A 16,545-nucleotide genomic window follows, 5' to 3' on the forward strand; every position below is an offset into this window, starting at 1 on the left:
CACTGATATGACAGCTGTCACAATACAGTCTAACAAAATTGTTTTGAGTGAAGTTAAAGACAACTAAGCACTACTAGAGCCATCTCATGGAAAAAATCAAGTGAGCTTTTTGGTCATCCCCATAATTGCTGAACCTTTCCTGAGTGATAGACATTGTAGTTCTGGGTAGGATTATTTTACTCTCTTGTAACCATTTTATAAATGAGGAAATTAAAGCTCAAGAGTCACCCAAGATCATCCAGATCAGAAGTGATACAGTCAGGATGTGGACCCAGGTCTGCCTGGCTCCCAGTTTATGAGACCTCAGGATTATCTGACTGTGACCCAGTTGTTTCAAGCAGTTTATAAATATGAATCTCATTCCAGCATTAATATTTGGCTAGTCCCAGGAAATTAACTGCAATGAGATTTGACCTAAATCACAAAATAATAAAATGTATGGGATGGGGTGTAAGGAAGGGGTCTTCCCAGCCATTATGAGCATGTCTTCTCAAAGCTTTGCAAAAAACCAGAAATAGAATACTGCTACACTTTTTCTATTCTATTTCTAGGAGGATAGAGCCAAGAACAGATTCCTTATTTCTTCTCTCATGACTCTGGGAAGTAGACCAGTAGGTTCTTGTGATTTCATAAACAGAGTGAGAACTGGCAGGGATAAAAATCCTAGAGCTTTCTCACAAGGTTATGAGGATCTCAGCCTGTTGGGGTTTTTCATCCATGGAGATAGTTTTAATGGCCAGATGCAATTCGAATAAACTTTTATGTGGAAAGCAATGATGGCTGGTCCTTGGTCAGTTTAAAGCCTTTTTGGCTTGGTGGGAAAGGCTTGGTTGTTTGAAGAGCCTCTAAAACATTTTCCCTAGGCCCAGGGATCCTTGAAAAACACTGGTTGAGGCTAAGTGATTGACCAGATTGTAGGCATTGCTTCCTCCTCATTCATTCAGATGTGAGCTTGAACACCTTTTCTGTGTCAGGGAGTGTCCCCAGGAAGCTCACTGTGCTGTCTAGGGCGATGTCAGTAACAGTATATATAGCATTATTGCTTTAAGGCAGCAGCCTCCAGTGCAGGGGAAGGGTCTTAGCCCAGCCTGGGGGAATAGGATGATTGAGAAGCTGGTGTTTGGACAGCCCTGCAAGACCAGTGGGAGCTCGCCAGGTGAAGAGTGAGAATAGCTTTTGGGGAGAACTAGAAGACTGATGAAGCTTAGAGAATGAAAGCTGGTGCAGGGTTTTCTAGGCAGGGGAGTGGAACATTAAGGTATATGTTTAGAAAAACCGCTTGTGACAAGTAGAGAAAGGACTAGCAAAGGCAACCCCCAAACGAATCCATACATACTCTCTCCTCTCCCTCCCTTCCTCAGCTCATACGGCCCAACCCCCCATCTTGTGAGCAAGCACCAAGCACCATCCCCTTGCCCCCAAGCACACATACCCAGCTGACTCCACACAAGGCCCTGTAGTCCTTGGGCACAGTCCTCTTGCTCTTGGGTCCTGATTGCTTCAGCTGCTGGAGAGGCCTTCCCTTGGTATGTGGAAGAGCTGGGAGCTGCAGCTTAGGCTGATGATCTGTGGGAAGAGAGGCTTTTCCAGCCCCTAGGAAGGGAGAGGCTGGAGCTGCCTTGATTTGGGTTCACCATAATTGGGAAGGGAGGCAAAGGCTATGTGGGAGGAGGTGGGAATTGTTAACACCTGGCTCCTCAGCCAGGGAGGGTAAGTGTAAAAATAAGAGACAAGTTCCCCCAAAGATGGGAAAGAGAGAGAGAGAGAGAGAGAGAGAGAGAGAGAGAGAGAGAGAGAGTGTGTGTGTGTGTGTGTGTGTGTGTAAACAGGGCTTTAGCCAAACTCCCACCTTATCCCTCTTACCTAGGTGGATTTACCTAGGGTACATTTTTTCCTTTTTTAACACCACAAATAGGTTTTTATTTGTCACTATTAAAAGTCTGAATTTTAAACAGCTTCTTGGATTGGGGGCGGGGGCTCATATCCATCAGCACATTCAATTTTAGCACCTGTCTTGTCCCCGGTAGCTTTTCCAGAACTGCTGCCTTCACTGTGAAGTTCCATGAGTTTTCCCAATTCAGACTTACGCTTCTTCAGCATTTTGACTTTTCCAGCAGGGATGTCATGGAGTGGACAAATAGATTGGCAAGCCTTTTCTATGTCTTTCCAGTGCTATTTGGAGTCAGTTTATTGCCTATTTTTTTCATGTCATTTATCTGCACCTCTCGGGTCATGATTTCCCTCATCTTTTGGGTTTGGCAGACTGGTTGAATGCTAAGCATAAGAGGTCTTCTGATCTCTTGTGTGTTTTTTTTTTAGTAAAACCAACACAGAGTAGATGAAGCAAATAACCATTGGTAGTCTTGGCATTGACATGAGCTTCAGTCATGGTCTGCCATTTCTTGACCATGGAGCACATCTGTCACAGGTAAGATCCATGCCCTGGAAGCTGGGCAGTTTTTGCCCTGAACATCCTCAGTAATTAGCTTTCAGTTTCCAAATACAACCTATCATTCTGCAGATGAGCTGGGCTCACTTCAAAAACTGACCCTTGAGCCCTGGCTGGCATAGCTCAGTGGATTAAGCACAGGCCTGTGAACCAAAGCATCATGGTTCGATTCCCAGTCAAGGCACATGCCTGGGTTGCAGGCCAGTTCCCAGCAGGGGACACACGAGAGGCAACCATATGTTGATATTTCTCTCCCTCTCTCCCTCCCTTCCCCTCTAAAGATAAATAAATAAAAAAAAACATTTAAAAAACCCTGACCCTCGAGACTATCAGATGCAATTTTGCTTCCTTGGGTTCTCGTGACAGGTGCTTTTCCAGTACTTCTTATATTGATCATATTCACATCACACCAGTCTTTCTTAGAAAATGGATCAGCCACTTTCTTCTTTTTTCCCCTCTTTGTCTCCTTTGGTAAGGCAGTTCTTGCCGACTGCCATGGTGCTACTCAGCCAAAATGCCACCCTGTCCCTTACATCCCCAGAACCTTCACTGTATTGCCTCAATGTAGGACAGGGAAGAAAAGGGGAGAGAGAGGTTCTCATGATTCCTGGGAGGCAGGGTGACTTTATATCACTCAAATCAGGACACTTAGGAGAATGAAGGGGGTGCCATGAATAATTACTCTGGTATAACAGATACCAACTGAGGCTGTCCTGGAGAACCAGGATGTATGGTGACCCTACTCAGGACTTGGGGTAGAAACCCAGCACATAAGTTGCTGAGGGTAGAGAATAGCCAGAAGAAAACGTCAATTCTGTTTTTATGTATATGCAGGGGCTGTTGCAGAGGGAAAGATACAAAGGAAGTTGGGGCTGAAGGATTGGGAGATGGGGTTACTGAGGAAGTGGACCTACAGAACTTGAGGGACCCAGTCAAGGAGAAGCTTGAGAGAGACTCATCAGGAGGCCCTATCTTATGGAATGTCTCTGTCCTTTTTTCTCTAGCTCCCTCATTTTTAACTCTGTAGGGGATCATTACCTTTTATAAATCTAGTAAGCACTGTTTTCTCAGAAAACATGTTAAAATTTTGCATGTTTGTGTTCGGGATCCACAGATCCTTCTGGTTGAGGATCCTTGCTCCAGCTTCTCTCCCCTGCTGTTTTTTAGTTCTTCCACATTCCTTCCACGGACCAGTTTGCGGAAGAGGGAATGCCAGCTCATACCAGCTTACTCTGCAAAATGGAGATTTATGAACTCACATGACTGTGGGAAAGGGAAGGGTGGAGCTGGTTTCTCTGTGTTAACTCATTCCTACTGACTTCCCCCTGAGTCTGGGCCATGACTGCAGGCTACTGTGGCTTGCAGCTTTGGATCCTGATTGGTGGAGAGGAGGAAGTCTCTGTTTCCCTCTACCCCCATTTTCCTCCTAGCATTATTAGAAAAATCCCAGAGAAGGAATCTGATTGGCTGCTTAGGTCATGTGCCATGATTAGATCAGTGACCATAATCAAGGAAAAGGCTGTTCTTTGGCCCACCTTGGATCATAAGCCTACTCCACCCTATGGCTAGGGAGGCAGTCTGTTTGTGGAGGCTTGGGGCCTTGAGGGTTTGTTTTTTCTTTTAGGAAAACAATTGCCGCCTGCACTTTTCTCCTCCTCACTGATAGAGCTCACCACTTGTGGTCCTGGGCCCAGCCCTCTCCCCAGCTTTCACTCAGCAGGGGTTCATGAGCACCTGCTCTGTCAGGCGTGTACCTCCTTGGGCCTTAGTTTTCTCCTCTGTCCATCAAGGTCAGATTTATTCTCCAAGAGTCTGTTTGTCCAGCCGACTATTCCTCTGGGCACCTACCGTGTACCAAGGATACTGAGGTGGGAAGACACAGTCCCTCCCTCCAGGAGCTCACATTCTGATTAAGGTACAGGCAGTGTGAAAATAGGTATACACTAGGACTCTCAGGTTCTGTGCCTCCATTTTGTGGGCACCAAGGCAAGACTTTTTCCCAGAAAGACTCTAGTTTCCCGTGGCTCCTCTTGCCCTTCCGTCCCTTGCTGCTGTTTGATCTAGAATGGTGATTTGTCTCTACAGCCCTCTCAGCATGGCTGGTTCCAAAAAAAGAAAAGGCTGGTTTGGTTTCCCCTTGCTTTGGAAAAACACTGGGAAGTTTTTCTGCTGGCATTTACAAAGACCCCAGCCCCCAGACCTCTGTCATCATCCCAGTTGCCAGGGTGCTCTCATGCTTGTTCAGGCAGAAGAGGGCTCTTGTTGGCGTGGATTCAGTTGGAAGTAGAGGAAGAAAAGCCAATCAGAAAAGAAACATTTCATCCCAGCCTGGGAACGGAAACCAAGGGCAAGCTGTGTTTTCCCCCCCCTCTCTTAGCCAAGAACCTGGTTACCCTGAGTAAGCTAAGAGCATCCAGCCTGCAACCTGCTGGGGAGGGGAGCACAGTCAATGCCCTCATTCTGCTGGTGAGACCAGACCACAGCTCCAGTGCCAGGCGTAGTGAAGTTGTTTTTAGTAAATGTTTGCTGTTTTAAATATAGCTGCCTTTTCGTGTCTAGGGATGGGGAAGAAATTGGCTGTTTTATTTACATTACTTTTTTTGTTTGTTTTGATTAGTTGATAATTTGCAAAGCTCCTTTCGTGCCCCAGCGAATCAGTGTGTCTCTCAGAGTAACCAATTACAAGGCCCAGAGATAGTCTCTATAAATTACAAATATATACCTATGTATTCTCCTGACACACACATGTATAAACAGTAGCAATTAGGTTACCTTTGAATCCTGTGTTCTTTATAGTTTAATAAGGAATTATTTCGATTTGACCCACGCAGAAGTCGCTGGACTTTCCTGTCTTCATCCTATGGATGTAGAGAATGTTAATTCAGATTTTGGGCACTAATTTAAATTTTGATGTTCGCAGCCCCGCAGAAAGGTCTGAGGGGAGTGGTTTCTCCCTTCCTGACCCAACTTCTCTTAAGTCACTGGTTTCTCTGAGGAATGGCATCTCAACCACCCATGTTCTCGGCCAGGAGCCTAGATGTTGCTCCTGACTCCCTCTCCATTTTCTTACCCTGCACATTCAGAAAGGTTTCCAGGCCCACGGAGTCTTCCTCCTGGTGTCTCTCAAGTTCGTCCTCTCCTGGTCAGACCCTCTGCTGTGCCCTTAGATCAGGCCCTTGAAGTCCAAACCCTCTGGATTAGTGCAGTGGTCGTCATGTCTTTCTCCCCATCGCAGCCAGGGGATCTTTCTGAAAGACAAATCTGATCACGTTCCTGTCTTGACTAGAATCTTTCAGTAGCTTCCCTCTACACTGGGATAAAGTCATACAGCCCCTTAGCAAGACATAAGACTGTTCTTGAGTTTCTTTCTGGGGCTTTTATCTTTCCTCCTCCCTCCCGCATTCTCTGATCCCTCTCTGTTCCTCCTGCCTGGGATAGGTCACTCTTGTCTATCTTTTACATTTTTTAAAATGTGTGATAGCTCCAAAGATTAGATTTTCCCCCTCTAGGCTCCCAGAGTGCCCACTGGTTACCTCTGTCATCATACCACATTGTCTTCTCTGCTGGTTGGTGAGCACCTTCAACCATTTTTGTCTCTGGTTCCATAGCGAAGTGTCATGAGCAAGGTCTAATTCCTGATGCGGTAGAAGGAGCATTGATTTGGGTCATTCAAGGAGTTTGTCAGTTTCATCTAAGTGGTAAGGTTTATTGGCATGAAGTTATTCAAACCATCCCCCCTTTTCCTTTACTTTACTCTCTGTGGAATCTGTAGTGATATTATATCTATCATTCCTGATATTGGCACTATTTTTTTTCTCATCAGCCTGGCTAGAAGTTCAGTTTTATTAATCTTTTCAAAGTGCCAGGTTTTAAAAAGATTTTATTCATTTATTTTTAGAGAGAGGGGAGGAGAGGGAGAAAGAGAAACATCAATGTGTGATTACCTCTCGCGTGCCTCCACTGGGGACCTGGCCCGCACCCCCAGGCACGTGCTCTGACTGGGAATCAAGCCAGTGACCCTTTTGTTCACAGGCTGGTGCTCACTCCACGGAGCCACACCAGCCAGAGCTCAAAGTGCCAGATTTTTATTTCATTGACCTCATGTATTGATTCCCTTTTCTGTTGTATTGATTTTTCACTTTGATCCTAATTTTCTTTCTTCTGCTTACTTTTTATTTCATTTGCTCTTCTTCATCTAGTTTCTTAATATAGAAGTTGAGGTCATTGATTTTAAGTCTTATGCCTTTCTTTTCTAAAATGGGCTTTTACTATAAATGTTCCCCTAAGTACTGCTTTAGTGGAATCCCACACAGCTTGATATGTTGTGTTTTCATTTTCATTCGGTTCACAATATCTTCTCATTTCTTGTTTCATTTCCTTTTTGATCCATGGGTTATTTAGGCAGTATGTTATTTAGTTTTCAGATATTTGGGGATTTTCTAGAGGTCTTTTGTTTATGATTTCTAATTTAATTCCCTTGTGGCCAGAGAACACACTTCATACGACTTGGACATTCTTTTACATTTATTTGCATCGAGACCTAGAATATGGTCTCACGGTAAATTATTTGTGTTCACATCAACAAAATGAGTATTTTTCTGGGAGATCTACAAGTGTCAGCTAGGTCTGGTTTGTTAATTGATCTGTTTAAGTCTCCCGTATCCTCACTGATGTTCTCTCTTCTCATTCTATCAGTTGTGGAAGAGGGGTATTGAAATTTTATAGTACTTGTAGATTTGTCTATTTCTCATTGCTTTTCGGTCCATTTTTGCTTCAGGTGTTTCAAAGCTCTGTTATTGGGTATATAAATGTCTGTAATTAGTGTATCCTCCTGATAAATTGACCCCTGTATCATTATGAAATGACCTTCTTTGCCCTTGGTAGTGTGCTCTGTTCTGAGTCTACTTTGTCTGAAATACTAATATAGCCACTCCAGCTGCCTTCGATGAGTATAACTGCAGTGTACCTTTTTTCATCCTTTTACTTTTAACCTGTATATTTGAAGTCTCTTGTAGGCAGCATAAAGTTGGGTCTTTAAATTCAGTCTCTCTTTTAACTGGAGTGTTTAGAAAGCTACATTAATACGATTATTGATAAGGTTAGATTAAATCTGTCATCTTGCTTTTTTTTGTTTCATATGTTCTTTGTTCACAGTTTTTCTCTTTTCCTGCCGTCTTTTGGATTGAGTACGTTTATGATTCCATTTATCTCCTTTATTGGCTAATTAGCTGTAACACTGTTCTTTTAGTGTTTATTTCAGAGTTTATAACACACATCTGTGCCCTGGCTGGTGTAGCTCAGTGGATAGAGCACAGGCCTGCGAAACAGACAATCGCGGTTCGATTCCCAGTCAGGGCACATGCTTGGGTTGCAGGCCAGTTCCCAGCAGGGGATATACCAGAGGCAACCATACATTGATATTTCTCTCTTTCTCTTCCCCTCTAAAGATAAATAAATTTTAAAAAACTTTATTTAAAAAAAAACACACACACACCTGTAACTTACTGTAGTCTACTTTCAAGTGATGTTATTCCCACCTCACAGGTAGTATGTGAACCTTACAACAGTGCCTCCCGTTTCTCCTCTCCTGGCTTGTGTGCTATTACTGTCACACATTTTACTCTTACGTATGTTCTGAACCCCATCGTATTATTATTGTTGTGCTTGTTTATTTTTTTTAAGATTTTTTAAATTTAGAGCGGAAGGGAAGGGGAGAGGGAGAGAAATATCAATGTATGGTTGCCTTTGGTGTGTCCCCTGCCCGGAACTGGCCTGCAACCCAGGCATGTGCCCCAACTGGGAATCGAACTGCAATCGTCTGGTTCACAGGCCCGCACTCAGTCCACTGAACTACGCCAGCCAGGGCTGTTGTGCTTGTTTAAAAAAGCGATTTAAATAATTAAAAAGCCTTCTATGTTTACCCATGTATTTCTCCTTTCTAGTGCTCCTCACATCTCTGTAGAACCGTATTTTCATATGGTATCACTTCTGCCTGAAGGACTTCCTTTAAGATATTTTGTAGTGTGGGTCTGCTGGCAGTGAATTCTTTCAGCTTTTCTTTGATGACGAAGTCTTCATTTTGTCACTGTTTGTGATGATTTCACTGGTTTAGAATTTTAGGTTAACTTTTTTCATTTCAGTACTTAGTGTTCCACTAAGTGTGTTCCATTATCTTGCTAGTGTTGTTTTCTGTGAGAAATCTCTCTTATTCTTTGTTGTTCTGTGTGTAATATATATATATATTAAACCCCCAGCTTATATATATATATATATATTTGGGGGGGTTACTTATAAGATTTTATCACTGATTTTGAGCTGTTTTATTATTATATGCTTTGATGTAGTTTTCTTCATGTTTCTTCTGCTCCAGGTTCATTGAGCTTCTTGGATCTGTGGGATTATACTTTTTCCCAAACTGGAAAAATATCAGCCCTTGTTGTTTGAAATATTTTTTTAATGGACCTCTCTCCTTGGAGGACTCCAGTTGCACTTACATAGGCTGCTTAGAGTTGTCTCACAACTCACTGATCCTCTGTTCACTTCTAAAATTCTCTCTTCTGAGTAGTTTCTGTTGCTGTGTCTTCAGGTTGACAGATCTCCTGTAGCCTCTGATCTGCTGTTGGTCCCCATCCCCATCCCGTAATTTTACTCTCCAGAAGCTCAATTTGTTTTTATGTTTTTTTATTTTAATATCTTTTGTGTGCCCTCTAAACATTAATCTTTGCTAATTAGTTCTGGGTTACTTGCAGTTGATTGATTTTTTTTTTTGCATGGTAACTTTTGATTTGATATTGAATCTAACTGTTACCTTAGGTACTGGATATTTCTGTATTTCTATAAATATTCTTAAGCTTTGTTTGGGAATATTTAATTTCCTTGGTAACAACTTTTCCTTTTTGGTCTTGTTTTTAAAATTTGTGAAGTGGGCCCAGAGCAATGTTTATTTAGTGTAGAGCTAGTTATTCCCTACTATTGTAACAAGACTCTTCTGAATACTGTACCCCAGACTCGTGAATTAGGAGGCTTTCCAGTATGCCCGAGGAGCAGCCCTGGTACTGCTGTCTCTAATCCTTCCCGGGCATTCTTTCCCTGGCCTCAGTAGTTTCTTCATACACTTGCACTAACTGGTATTCCGCTGAATACCTGAGGGGGACCCTCTGCGATCTCCAGTGTTTGTTTCTCACTTGTGGTCTTGCTGGCACTGTCTCCAGCTCTCTTCCCTCTGGTACTCTGTCCTGTGAACTGGAGCTGTTTTGGTCTCCCTAGTCTCTCAGTTTTGCCTTTTAACTCAGGATGTATGCCAGGGATACTGCAGATTTCATTTGCAGGAGAAACTTGATTATGTGAAATATTCAGGAAGTGTATTGATATAAATATGATTTTCAAGATCACGCAGGGTCAGTTTAAAAAAGCCTCTTGTCTTTGTTTCAGTCAGCTACTGGAAACCGTAGAACTATTGAGGTTCGCATATTGTTAGAGGAAGACCTTAGAGTAGGGGCGTCAAACTCATTCTCACGAGGGCTGCATCAGCCTCACGGTTGCCTTCAAAGGGCCGAATGTAATTTCAACTCCTTAACAGTTAAAGAGTGGTTACATTTATACAGTCCTAACATTATTTTGGCCCTTTGAAGGCAACCGTGAGGCTGATGTGGCCCCCGGTGAAAATGAGTTTGACACCCCTGCCTTAGAGGGAGCATCTAATCCACCCTTCTCATCTTCGTTTTTGTTAAACAGATAAGGGGCTTCTTTCTTTCTCTCTAGAATTTTCCCTTGCAGCTAGTACTGTACTTTGCTGGTGAAGTCAGCTGGGTTTCAGATTCCACTTTCCTGCTCATACACAAGTACTTATTTTACCATCTCTAAATGGAGTGCATTAGCTCCAGGCCACGGAGAGCAAATTAGGGGAACAGGGAGATACATAACAGTGAGGAGGCTGCTCTGGAAACCGGCTCCTGCACCTCCAGCCTGCTCTCTCCAGCTGTGTGGGAACAGCTATAGCAGTGTGCAGGCTGGTGCTGCTCCCGCAGGAGGGGGCCCTCATTCCCTCAGGTGAGCCGGGGACACTTGCTGAGCAACGGTGGACACAAAAACAGCCTCCATCTGAGCTTAAAGGTGCATTTCGGTTTCCGAGACCTTTCCGCAGACCCATGCTGTTCCTGCCACCTTTATTCCGGCTAGAGAAATGAGAGCCCCAGCCCTGCCCTCGTCTTCGGAGCCGGTGGGCAGGAACAACAGCACCAATTTAGGGAAAGTACTCCGGAACCAGGCAGACTAACGCCTCTTTTCCATTTATTTCCTTTTTCTTCTAACTGGGGACTTAGGAGAGCATTTCAGGTAGCTTTCTAGTTCTTTCATGTGTCAGCATGAGATTTTAAATGAGGTTCCCAAGGGCAGAGTTTTGAAATTGGATCAAAGAGCATTAGGTAGACTGTTTTCCTTATGTTGGTGGGGTGAGGATTGCTGGTTTATTAATAATAACTTAATTTGGAGATAACAAGAGTTGAGGTGGTGAAAAGAACCTTGGGCTGGAGACCTGGGTTCTAGTCCTAACTCTTCCTCTAACTCGCTGCAGGATCTTTTTTTTCAGTTGTCTGGGTTGGTCTTCAGTATCTCCAAGAGCCTGCCTGCCTGCCTGTCTGTCTGTCTGTCTGTCTTTCTTTATTTATTTATTTCTTATTTATTTCTTTATTTCTTTACTCATAGAAAGAAAGGAAGGGAAGGAAAAGGAGCGAGAAACTTCAGTGTGCAACTTATCAGTTGCGTCTCACACACCCCCAACTGGCAACCTGGCTTGCAACCCAGGCATGTGTCCTGACTGGGAATCAAACCAGCGACCTTTCGGTACACAGGCTGGTGCTCAATCAACTGAGCCACACCAGCCAGGGCTCTAAGACTCTTTCAAGCCCCCTTTGCTTTCAGTATTGTAATGCTTACTTGGCCAATGTGTGGTGGGCTATCTGATGCCTTGCGGTGCAAAGATTACTAATAATTGTCCACTTACTAATAATTGTCCCTTCATTGTCAATTCTTTGACACTGATGGGTAACTTCCTTGTTTTGACTTTGGATCTTTCTTGCCCATATACACAGAACAGATGACAGGTGACCCCAGCAAAGTGACTAGTGAGTGGCTTGATGACCAGGTGTGGTTCTCTTGGCTGAGGGTGCCCTGAACATTTGAAGTTTATTTATGGGCATAATGAGCAAGGAGCATCTGAGTGATTGTTCTCTCAGCTTCACTCAGCTCCCTGCATTCCAGAAGCCTTGCCATGACCAGGCTGCTGAGGGTTCTTCAAAATTTCTCACTTAATGTTGTATTTGTGAGTATCTTCTGGAGTATGTTCGTATTTTCTATGTGGTTCATGCTGAGAGGGAGAAAGGAGCATCACTCTCTTCCTTCCTGCTCAGCCCTGTACCTTCTGCTAGATGAATTCAGATATAGAACCTTGGGTCTTTGAAAGAACCAGAGGTACCATCATTCATTTAGTGAGAGGGTATGGTATTACTGGACCTTCCTTTCTGCTGATGTCCAAATCTTTCTATATACAAGTAATGAGTGTACAGTTATGACTCTTAGCATCTGTTGGGCTAATGGCCCTAACCGAATGCTCAAAGATCAGGGCAAGTAAACATGCACTTCTCAGAAACTCTTCAAAGAGAAGTCAAGTCTGTCTTTGCCTAGAAGAAAGGAACGTCCCATCTAGTTGTATTGAACTGATGCATTCTCTGAAAATCGTTTCTGTACAGTCACTAACAGATGCATTGCAGAAGAAGTTTCTGGTGCTAAGTGAAAGTTTATCACGGGTCTCTGATTCGTAGGGTATCTCCTCTGTATTTTTTTCTCCAAGTAGCTGTTTAGAGTGTCTAATGAAGCAACTGTCTGGAGACCAATGTTTATTTCAACATGGTTGGAGTTGTTTTTGCCTCAGCTTTCAGAGCCAATAAAGCTGGTTATTAGATTCTGTAATTGCTGCTGTAATTACTCTCTTGGAACCAGCAAAGGCGTAATTAAATATGGAGATTCCAAGGACTATTTTTTCCCCATCTAAAAGCAACCTCTTAAACGTCTATTGGCCTGGGTTAGATTTCAGTTTTCAGTGCCGTTTTGCTTATGAATGACACAGGTTCTTTGGCAGAAAAGGGATCTCTTTGTAAGCCCCTTATTTGAATATCTGGTTTAGATAAACTCTTTGTTAACCCTACTTCCCCCGCCCTGTTTTATTGAGATATAATATTGTATCAGTTTTAGGTGTATAACATTGATTTGACAGATTTATGTAGTACTGCAACATGATTATTACAAGTTCAGTTAACATCCATCACCTCACATAGTTATGAAGTTTTTTTCTTGTGAGGAGGATCCTAGTACTTGGGTGTTTTTTTTTTTTAACCAGTAATCAGGAATTTGGAGAACTATAACATTGGGCTTGGTCCTTTGGCTACATATAGAAGCAGATTTTGTTGGTCAGAAATAAGGTTGGGATGGAGGATGTTCTGCTTTAAGTGTAACAGTATTTTAGTTCACCCTAAGTTCTACTTCTCCCGTGTCGGAAGAGCAGATAGAGGCTTGAGGGTTTACACAGACCGGCGGTTGATCCTTCCCCTCCCCACCTAAAGGCAGGGTAACTCGAATGAGCTGCTTCACCTTTCTGGTCCCCAGTCTCCTTATTGGTGTGCATGTGGGACCTTCCCCACAACTGAATGTGGGAAGATTAAATGAGGAAGTGGACAGAACTGCTGCAGCTGCCTTGCTTACCATGCAGAACGCTCTCAGAACACCTTGTTGAATCTTGACTGGTGGATAAGTTGTAGGCTGAGCTATGCCGTGGGTGATGGGGATAGCCGAAGAGGACCTGAGAAAGGGACACCTATGGGACATTGGCCTGAGAAGGCTTGAGAATCACTTGTTTGTTGGGATGTGTTTGGGTTGGTTTCTGTGGAAAAGCAGCACCACACCCAGGAAGCCACGAGGAAGCAGCCCCAGGCCCAGAATACTTATCTTCCAGGGCTCTCCTGGGATGTCTTCCCTCTGCCATGATGGTCAATGGCAAAGGAATTCAGTGCTGGTGCTGGGATTTTCAGGACCTGGCTTGTGGGGAGAATTTCAGTCCCTTGGCTTCTTGCAGACAACATTAAACCATACAGTGGCTTTGTCCTATGGGCCAAGGGAGCTGTTGAGGGTTTTTAAGCAAAGAAATGACATGGTTGCATTTGCACTTCCATCTGCTATGTTTCCATAGGCCCTTTGACCCTCCCTCCAGGGCAGGACATTACCTTTTTCACCAAGTGAGAGGCACACAATTGAAATGGCAGGGCATGGGTTTAGGAGGTCCACACCTGGTTTAACACCCTTTCTGCTGCCTACCACCTGATGAGCCTAGTTACATGACCTCTCTGAATCTCAGACTCCTCATCTGCTAAAAAGGGTGGTTATTTCTACCTTAAAGGCCTGCTGCTGTGGGGCACTTACATTCATGCATGACTTAGAAGTAGCAGCGGGTGAAGATGTTTAGAAGGGGGTCTTGCGGACCCCTGGGTGTGACTGCAAGTTGGATTTCTTAAAGTAATAGGCCATTCACACCAGAATCAAGGGAAATAACAGGTAGAATGGCTTTTCAGCTTCTAATGAGGCACATTTCATTGTTCTTCAGAGTTTTTACAATTTCTGTTTAGCTCCTTTGGCTGGAGAAGTTTTCCTGGTGGTTTTATCTGCTGCTTTTGAAGGGCCAGGGACTGTCTGCATGCAAGCCAAGCTTGTTTTCCCTTGGCAACTGGTTGGTTTTCAAGGAGCATGGAACCTATTCATGTAAATATGGAGAAACCACAGTCCTGTGGGGGAGGTGGTTGACTCACCCGCAGCCTGCAGGAAATGGCTCTGGTCTGGAGAGAGAGAGAGAGAGTGTGTGTGTGTGTGTGTGTGTGTGAGGCCAGTGCTGTCGGGCCGAGGCGGGGGCCGAGGCAGGGGCTGGGCCGCTTTCCCAACCCCACCCATTCATTCTGCTTGAGTCTGTGCTGAGCCCCCTCCTGGCTTTGATGCTCATCTAAGATGTGTGTTAAAGATCTTTTTCTTTTTTTTATCCTCACCCGAGGACATGTTTATTCATTTTTAGAGAGAGGGGAAGGGAGGGAGGGAGAGAGAGGAGGAGAGAGAGAAACATTGATGTGAGAAACATTGATTGGTTGCCTCTTGTATGTGCCCTGACTGGGAATTGAACCTGCAACCTTTCAGTTTACGGGATAATGCTTCAACCAACTGAGCTACACTGGCCAGGGCTAAAGATACTTTTTAGTGTAAAGAGGGACTTGAGACAGTAGGAGGAAGAAGGCTGCATTGTGAGTAGGGAAGTAGGTTTGGCCCCTGCTCTGCTACAGCGTCACCATGTCCTGACTGGACCCTAAAACAAGATGACCTCCACAGCCTTGACATGCCAGCAGCCAAGGCAGATGGTGACACTGACTTGACCAAATGGTCAGACTCTAGATTTGTCCCTGGCAGGGAGTTCTGTCTTTATTCTGTTGTTTTCTGTGACAGAGAATGCTGTAGGGGGCTCTCTGCTTCTCTTGAATATGTTTCCAGAAGGAAATTACTGGGACAGAGGGCGGTTGGTGCTGTGTGTTGCCATGTTACTTTTCAGAAGCATTGTAACAATTTAGTCGTCAGCTATGTACAGTGTGACAGCACTTAAATCCCAACTGATCCATTACTAGGTATAAATTTTTTTGTAATTTAATTGGCATAAAATGATACCTTAAACTTGCTTTATCATAATTAAACAGTGTCCGTGGTTTAATGTTATGCCAGGTGTTCACATATGTTATCTCATTTACTCCTCACAGTGAACCTACCTAAGTCTGTGAGCTGGGTTTCGAACCTGAGGCAGTTCTACCTCAAAGCACATTCTTTCTCTGGGTGCCTGTTTATGCTGTGATTTGTGTGTGTGTGTGTTTACCAGAGAATGTGAACTTTTACATGTGTGCTTGGTTGCTTGTGAATTTTGTATAGATTTCTCAGAAAGTTGAATGTGCTCTTTGTGTTATAGTGGAAGGAACAACTAAGGTGCAGCCATTAAAACCAGAGTGAGGACTCAGGTGAACTCTAGGGTATTTATTACCCTGTGTCTGGAGTCTCTGAAACCCTCTTTCCCCCCCATGCAGCAGCCCTCCAGGCACTGAAGCGCAAGAAGAGGTACGAAAAGCAGCTGGCGCAGATTGACGGCACACTATCAACCATCGAGTTCCAGCGAGAGGCTTTGGAGAATGCCAACACCAACACGGAGGTGCTCAAGAACATGGGCTATGCCGCCAAGGCTATGAAAGCTGCTCACGACAACATGTATGTGGCTCCCCGTGGTGTGGGGGTGCACCTGCATGACAGGGCAGTGCTGGCCCTGGAATGCCTTGAGCCCAGGCCTTGGCCTTGGCCAGTCCCCTTGACTTACCCACTCAAGCACCGGAGTTTATTTTAATTTGTATTCTTTTTGGAACTTCCTCTAAAGTGAATTATCTACCTTACTGCTTTTGGAAGCATATCTCATGGAATGAAACAGTATTTTCTGAGTAATTCAAAGCTATTGTGATAAGCATAGAGCTTCAAGCGGGAAAGGCCCTTGAAAGGCCCTTTGACCCAGGCCTCTGATCACCAAGGTAGGAAAGCCACGTCTCAAAGAGGGGAGGTGACTTGCACTGTTTCGTGTATTTATGAGCTTGGATAGAACATGGATTAGAACCAAAGTCCATGACTCTTTCCTGATGCTATCAGGGGCCCTGAAAATTGGTATGTCCAAGGGTTTTAGAGCTCTCCATTCTTACGAATGCCTTTGGTGGAAGTTTCTGCCTCCCTCCTGCTCTCGGGTGCTGGCTGTCATACTCACAATGTTCTTGACTTCAGCAGCCCCTCCTTTCTGTGGCTGCTACTCGTATACAGTGGCCTAAGAAATAGAGAATCAGACTTGTTACAATTGCAATTAAAGGCCAGTGTAACACCACTTCAAACGGGGGCCTCTCCCATGAACAAAATTCTGCATTTGTTTTAGTGCTTGTGCTCGGCAGCATACATTTGGGGGTGCTTAGAACCCCTTGTTGCTTCCTTTTAGGTAC

General features: G+C 44.2%; 1 protein-coding gene across 1 annotated transcript in view; it reads left to right on the forward strand.

Moving 5' to 3' along the window:
- The window catches only part of CHMP4B (charged multivesicular body protein 4B), a 40,520-nt gene that overhangs the window by 19,752 nt on the left and 4,223 nt on the right, over positions 1-16,545 (forward strand). The window contains exon 2 of the mRNA XM_037043888.1: positions 15,604-15,781. Within this exon, the coding sequence (XP_036899783.1) occupies positions 15,604-15,781 (178 nt within the window). The remainder of the gene's footprint in view (positions 1-15,603; positions 15,782-16,545) is intronic.

Source organism: Sturnira hondurensis, unplaced genomic scaffold (assembly GCF_014824575.4).
Source record: "Sturnira hondurensis isolate 20B ecotype Veracruz unplaced genomic scaffold, ASM1482457v3 Scaffold0004136, whole genome shotgun sequence".
NCBI lineage: Eukaryota > Metazoa > Chordata > Mammalia > Chiroptera > Phyllostomidae > Sturnira > Sturnira hondurensis.